Source organism: Mus pahari, chromosome 3 (genome assembly GCF_900095145.1).
Source record: "Mus pahari chromosome 3, PAHARI_EIJ_v1.1, whole genome shotgun sequence".
Classification (NCBI taxonomy): domain Eukaryota; kingdom Metazoa; phylum Chordata; class Mammalia; order Rodentia; family Muridae; genus Mus; species Mus pahari.
Genome location: NC_034592.1, coordinates 72,512,450 through 72,520,181, shown reverse-complemented (window position 1 = coordinate 72,520,181; position 7,732 = coordinate 72,512,450). Strand labels below are relative to the sequence as shown.

At 36.1% G+C, this 7,732-nt stretch overlaps 1 protein-coding gene across 1 annotated transcript; it reads right to left on the bottom strand.

Annotated features, from left to right (window-relative positions):
- Nucleotides 1–5,971: 5,971 nt before the first annotated feature.
- LOC110319079 (olfactory receptor 10AG1-like) lies at nucleotides 5,972–6,934 on the bottom strand. The gene has a single exon (XM_021194499.1). The coding sequence runs from the start codon at nucleotides 6,914–6,916 to the stop codon at nucleotides 5,972–5,974; it is 945 nt and encodes a 314-aa protein (XP_021050158.1). The 5' UTR covers nucleotides 6,917–6,934.
- Between the last annotated feature and the right edge of the window lie 798 nt (nucleotides 6,935–7,732).

Below are 7,732 nucleotides of genomic sequence, written 5' to 3'. Positions count from 1 at the left end.
AAAGAAAGAAAGAAAGAAAGAAAGAAAGAAAGAAAGAAAGAAAGTGCTGTGTTTTTTTCCACTGGATGGTTTTAGCTCCCTTGTCAAAGATCAAGTGACCATAGGTGTGTGGGTTCATTTCTAGATCTTCAATTCAATTCCATTGATCTACTTGCCTGTCGCTATACCAGTACCATGCAGTTTTTATCACAATTGCTCTGTAGTACAGCTTGAGATCAGGCATGGTAATTCCACCAGAGCTTCTTTAATTGTTGAAAATATTTTTTGCTATCCTAGGTTTTTTGTTATTCCAGGTGAATTTGCAAAATTGCCCTTTCTATCTCAGTGAAGAATTTAGTTGGAATTTTGATGGGGATTGCATTGAATCTATAGATTGCTTTTGGCAAGATAGCCATTTTTACTATGTTAATCCTGNCAATCNATGAGCATGGGNGATCTTTCCATCTTCTGAGTTCTTCTTTGATTTTTTTCTTCAGAGACTTGAAGATCTTATCATCTTTCACTTGCTTAGTTAGAGTCATAGGAAGGCATTTTTTATTATTTGTGACTATTGTGAAGGGTGTTGTTTCCCTAATTTTTTTTCTCAGGCTGTTTATCCTTTGTGTAGAGAAAGGCTAATGATTTGTCTGAGCTAATTTTATATCCAGTTACTACAGTGAAGCTGTGTATCAGGTTTAGGAGTTCTCTGGTAGACTTTTAGGGTCCGTTATATACTATCATATCATCTGCAAATAGTGATATTTTAACTTCTTACTTTCCAATTTGTATCCCCTTGATATCCTTTTGTTGTCTAATTGCTCTGGCTAGGACTTCGAGTACTATATTCAATAGATAGGGGTAAAGTTGGCAGCCTTGTCTAGTCCCTGGTTTTAGTGAAATTTCTTCAAGCTTACTTCCATGTAGTTTGATGTTGGCTACTGGTTTGCTGTATATTGCTTTTATAATGTTTAGGTATGGGCCTTGAATTTCTGATCTTTCCAAGACTTTTATCATGAATGGGTGTTGGATTCTGTCAAATGCTTTCTCAGCATCTAATGATATGATCATTTGGTTTTTGTCTTTGAGCTTGTTTATATAGTGGATTACGTTGATAGATTTCCATATATTAAACCATCACTGCATCCCTGGAATGAAGCCTACTTGATCATGATGGATGATCGTTTTGATGTTTTCATGAATTTGTTTTGCTAGAATTTTATTGAGTATTTTTGCATAGATCTTCATAAGTGAAATTATTCTGAAGTTCCTTCTTTGTTGGGTCTTTATTTATTTATTTATTTTTATTTTTTATTTTTTTAACGATTTATTTTTTTATTATATGTAATTACACTGTAGCTGTCTTTAGGCACACCAGAAGAGGGCATCAGACCTCATTACAGATGGTTGTGAGCCACCATGTGGTTGCTGGGGTTTGAACTCAGGACCTTCAGAAGAGCAGTCAGTGCTCTTAACCACTGAGCCATCTCACCAGCCCCCTTGTTGGGTCTTTATGTGGTTTAGTTATCAGAGTAATTGTGGCTTCATAGAATGAATTGGGTAGAGCACCTTCTGTTTCTNTTTTGTGGAGTAGTTTGAGGAGAATTGGAATTAGGTCTTCTTTGAAGGTCTGATAGAACTCTTCAGTAAACCACTCTGGTCCTGGGCTTTCTTTGTTTGGGAGACTATTAATGAATGCTTCTATTTCTTTAGGGGATATGGGACTGTTTAGATCATTAATCTGACCCTAATTTAACTTTGGTACCTGGTATCTGTCTAGAAATTTCTCCATTTCATCCAGGTTTTCCAGTTTTGTTGAGTATTGCCCTCTGTAGTAGGATCTGATGACATTTTGGATTTCCTCTTGTTTTGTTGTTATGTCTCCCCTTTTCAGTTCTGATTTTGTTAATTAGGATACTGTTCCTGTGCCCGCTAGCTATTCCAGAACTTGGGAGGCAGAGGCAGACAGATTTCTGAGTTCAAAGCCAGCCTGATCTACAGAGTGACTTTCAGGACAGCCAGGGAAAAGCTGCCTTGAAAAACCACCCCGCCCGCAACAAAAAAAAAGGACATTTACCACTTTTAGTATCATTTTCTTATGGTTCAGCTGCATTGACATATTCAGGTCTTGCTTTAGTAGGATAGATGGGCACTGGTATTGCTGTATTGACATGGCTGTATTGATTATGTTCTTACACTGGCAGTTAGGAATCTATGTTTGTCACAATTATAGGTCTAGGTGCAGACTTCTGAGTTTGTATTTGTTGGATGTGTGTTTTGGTCCTTGGTTTCTGTTTCCTCTTTGGTCTTCTGGTCTTTGTGTCCTTGATCAAATAGGGAGTTCCAGAGTAGGTTGGGAACTGAATTTCTGACAACTGTATTTCACTTTGGTTCAGCAGGGTAGTTTATGATCCTCTGTTGTGACCTATACCAGGTTTTTTGACTGGCATTCCCTGAACATGATTAGCAGGAGTCTGCCAGAATTGGAGGCAGGGACCTGGCTAAGGAGTGGGTCTTAAAGTGGAGCAGATCAGCATTAGAATGTGTCTAGGGAGTGGTGCCATACAGCTGTCAGAAAGGTCACTCAGTTCTTCTAATGAATGGGACTGAAACTTGAACAGCAGGAATCCCCAAGAATTGGAGATTGAGCCCAGTTACATGGCTGGTGGGAAGATGGGAGGGGTGGTGGTGAAATGTGTCTTGGAGATCAAATCTAGAGAGTAGGACCTTTTGGCTAGCTGGTGTCTCACTCACTTGTTCTTTAGGATGAGGTGGTCTGACTTTACACATTTAAAAATTTAAAAAGTAGCTAGACCTGGTGGCACATGCCTTTAATCCCAGTAATTGGGAGGCAGAAGCAGGCGGATTTCTGAGTTCGAGGCCAGCCTGGTCTACCAAGTGAGTTCCAGGACAGCCAGGGCTATACAATGAAACCCTGTCTCGAAAAAAAAAAAAAAAAGTATTATTAATATTTGTATGTTTCTGTCATGCATGGGGCATTGACAATTTTATGGAGTTGATTCTCTCCTTGTACAGTTCTCTGGGTTCTAGGAACTCAGGTCACAAAGCTTGCACACTAAGTATCTTTATCTGCTGAGTCACCTTGCCAACACCTCTGGGTAATTTTTAAGTAATTAGATGTATATACATGTATGTTTGTGTGTGATTATTACTGCAAACAGTGGCAATAAGCCAGGAGATCTGCCTTCATCTGTAATTACAAGCAATTTTGAGCAACTTTACATGGGTGGTGGGGGTTCTGGTCTCTAGAAGACCAGTCTGTCTTCTTAGCTGGTATGCTCTCTCTCCGTACCACCACTCTGCCATGCTAGCCTTTCATAGTTTAGATGGTTGTCATTTGAATGGTTAAAAGGAAACACAATGTATTGTAATAGGTTTTGTTTGTTTCTTTTTGTTTTTTAAATGTTTATTTGTTTTATGAGAACACTGTTGTTGTCTTCAGAACCACCAGAAAGGGGCATAGGATCTCACTACAGATCCCATTATAGATGGTTGTGAATCATCATGTGGTTGGTGGAATTGAACTCAGGACACCTGGAAGAGCAGTCAGTGCTCTAAACCACCAAGCCATCTCTCCAGACATCTTGTAATAGTTTTTTTTATTTAATGAATAAAGTGTCACATCTATGAAATTTCACATGACTTTATATGGTTATATATTTTCTTAATATTGAGTTGTTGAGCTCTACAAATCTTTACAGTGGACTTTAGCAGTTTCATAGTTTTAGAGTCAATGCTGTTGGACAACATTATGCACTATTATTTATAGTTTCAATGAAAATCATGTTGAAAGTACATGTATCCTTGAGTGAAAATATAGAAGTGAGAAGAGCAGAACTGCATCCTGGAAATTATCATGCATGATCAATTTATATCCGTAGTGATGTTATAAAAATTCTGGTCCTTTGAGAGGAAAGAGTGACTTCACTATTTTCTAAAAAAAAAAAAAAAAAAAAAAGTCAGTCAAGTATTGTTACCATTCATCCTCTTAGCTCATTGCTTACTCAGTGTGTCAAATAAAAAACTGTAACTTAAATCCTAATGCCTCAGGTTTCTTCCCTACTTGTAGTCACCTGTTGTTAGTGGCATCCGTTCTATATTCCTAGTTTAAGTGTTAAGATAATTAATTATGATGCTTGGACTATTATTTATGCACAAGTAAAACTATCCCATTTAACAAGTAACTGTTTTACTCACATATTCCATAAAAAGGGCTTGATGACTTTTAGGGAACTAGAAAGGCTTCATAAAATGTTCCAGAGCAGCAGGCTTAATAATATTCAACATGCTGGGCTGGAGAGATGGCTCAGTGGTTAGGAGCACTGACTGCTCTTCCCGAGTTCCTGAGTTCAATTCCCAGCAACCACATGGTGGCTCACAACCATCTGTAATGGGATCTGATGCCCTCTTCTGGTGTGTGTCTGAAGATAGCTATGGTGTGCTTGTATAAATAATAAATAAATAAATAATATTTAAAAAACATTCAATGTACTTCATTTGCTCTGTTTCAAGCTGTCATAAATTGTTCACCAATGCTCCACAAGGCAATATAGTTCAGATAAAAATTAGAATTTAGCATTTAAATTTTATTGTATTTATATTACTATGTGAGTTCAAGAAGTTCCAGTCAGTGGGCTAAGGGCCAAAGTTTCCTCAGGGTACATAGACATGTTATCTGGTAGATAAACATAACCAGAAACATTATTATTTTGTTGTGTTTCTGTGTGTATGTGTATACATATTCTTATGTGTGTATATACATGTGAGATGTACAATGTATGCATGTGGAAGTGCATGTCTGTACTCTCACAGAGGCCAGAAAAGCATATCAGTTGTCCTTCTGTATAGCTCTCCATACTGGTTTTTTTTTTTTTTGGTTTTTTTCTTCTTTTTATTCGAGACAAGGTTTCTCTGTATAGATCTGGCTGTCCTGGAACTCACTTTGTAGACCAGACTGGCCTCGAACTCAGAAATCCACCTGCCTCTGCCTCCTGAGTGCTGGGATTAAAGGGGTGCGCCACCACACCGGCTTGTTTTTTTTTTTTTTTTTTTTTTTTTTTTTAAGTGAAAGGATTCCTCCTTTAATTGAAACTATACTGGCCACAAACAAGTCTATACAATGATCCTAAAGCTCTTCCCCACAGTACTGAGGCAAAAGTCAAATATATGGTCATGCTCATATTTTAATATAGGTGATACTCTCTTGCCCATATAATATAAATATATATTTATATATAATATACTTATATACATATTTTGATGATTGTGCAGTGAAAGATTCATTGAAAGCTATGTTTGTTGAAATGACAGAAAGTTGGACACAATTGATAGAAGTTAAATGTAATAAATGTATTATCAAGACCCTTGTGTACTGATAATAAGCAGGTAGAATAAAAAGCAAATATTATCATAGTGTTATGGTTGAACACTATACTGATTAATAGTAGGTTGGATATTTTTGATATTTATTTATGTTGTGACAAATACAGAAGGTGCCAGAACTCTGACAAACAGTATATTAATATTAACAATTTTATTAACTCATTTAGTAATTCAGTAGAGCATATTGATATTAAAGTACTATTGTTAATTTTATATAATGTTGAATGAGAAAATTCCAGCATATGTTGAGATAATTGTTGATAAAATGTTAAGATAAATATCTATTTGTGCATTTAAAACACAAATTTCAACAAATAGAAATCTCCTCAAAGTTTTCCTACAAAAAAATGGGGTTCACACTGTACTTTATTTGTATTAAAATATCCTCTTTTAATTATATTTTATTGAATACAGGTAGATTAATATCTATATATTATTTCAAAACAGAATATATTTCAGGCTATCATTTAAAATGGCACAGAAATTTTAGAAGCATAAACTGATTATATTTTAATGAAATGACTAAAAGCTGACCTATTTGTTCAGTAACTGAGTAAGAAGCAATCAGTCTTTTGTTCCATAGCTCCAAGCACTAGTTTAGAAGTAACAGTTTTCTCAGTGCAGCAATCACCTCCTTGTTTCTGAGGCTGTATATCAGAGGATTGAACATGGGGGTCACAATGGTGTAAAACAAAGAGAGTAGTTTATCAGTTCCTGGAGAATGAGTGGACTTTGGTCTCAAGTAGGTAACAGTAGCTGATCCAAAAAACAAAAACACCACAAGCAAGTGAGAAGAACATGTTGAGAAGGCCTTTGCCCGCCCTGTGGCTGTTGGCAACTTCAGAATGGTGGCAATGATTTTGGTATAAGAGGCAAGTATCAAAAAGAAAGGGAATGCAACAAACAGCATAGCCACTAAGTAGACAGACAACTCATGTATTGAAGTGTCCCCACAGGCCAGCTTGAGAATGGGAGGTAAGTCACAAAAGAAGTGGTTGATTTGGTTAGAATTGCAAAAATGTAGAGAAAATATCTGACAGGTTTGTCCTATCTGGACTGGGATGCCACCAAGCCAGGAGCCTGCTGCCAGCTGAGTGCACTTTGTTGGGTTCATGACCAGAGGATAGTGCAGAGGGTTGCAGATGGCCACATAGCGGTCGTAGGACATCACAGCCAGCAGGAAACACTCAGTGGCTCCCAGCATAAGGAAGAAACACATTTGTGTGGCACAGCTCAGCACAGATATGCTTCTGTCTTGAGTAGCAATGTTAAACAGAATCCTAGGAAGAGTGACTGATACATAACAGATTTCCAGCGAAGAAAAATTTGCCAGGAAAAAATACATGGGCTTCTGTAGTGCAGGATCAATTCTAGTTATCACAATTATGAAACTATTTCCAGTCAAGATGATTAAGTAAATTATGGAGAACATCCCAAACAGAATCCCTTGTAAGTTGGGAAGGTCAGAAAATCCCAGGAGGAGAAACTCTGTCACACTGGAAACATTGTCCTCTGTCCTGATTTCTGTGAATTTCATCTGTATGGACAATCAAAGGAAAAGACAAGAATTTTCTAGTCCTTGAATTCTTTTTATTATATATGAAGTAATGGTAACACTTGCAAATTTTTCAGTGCCCATGACCAAAAATTATATGCCTTTGTAGAGCTTTGTAAACAGTTAAGTTTTTTTAATTTGTTTTTAAACAGCAAACAAAATAGTCCTATATATTTTCCAATATACTAAATGTTATGTGTTTTAGAGGTTTTGGTGATAAACCATGCCATATTTATTTTCTTCTCATAATGAAAATAGGCTCTTTCTGTTTATATTTTTCAATAATTAATTTGTTCCTCAGATTGAGGACTTCCAGTTATATTATGTCTATTGTCATTAATTTAAGGTTGATTTTAATACATGGATAATATTCATAAATGTATTTCATGTTGTTTATTATAATATACAAATGTAATTTCCCATTTTTATTTGGTTTATGTGTTCATTTTCTATGAAATTATTTAATAACATTAGATGCTACTCATTATCAAAAATGTTCAGTTTAGTGTAACATTTTTGTGAAAATGGAAACCTATAATTTTATTTACATTTCATGTTCACATGACATTTAGATAAACCTCAAGAATGATTTAAAACTGTCAGATCATCTTTTTTATGGAGGGAAGACTGTGTACATGTCTACTAGAGGAAAGCAGATTTACCACATCTCATCCTGAACATCTGTAAATATTTCCATCAGCCCAGTCAACTTTACTGCATGCATTGCTGTGGAAATTGATATAACCACTTTGCTGTCTTTCTTTTCATTGCTTTGTATTTATCTCTGGACATAACTAT

Excerpts from the sequence above, each read along its gene's own strand:
- LOC110319079 (XM_021194499.1), bottom strand. The coding sequence starts at position 6,916 with ATGAAATTCACAGAAATCAGGACAGAGGACAATGTTTCCAGTGTGACA.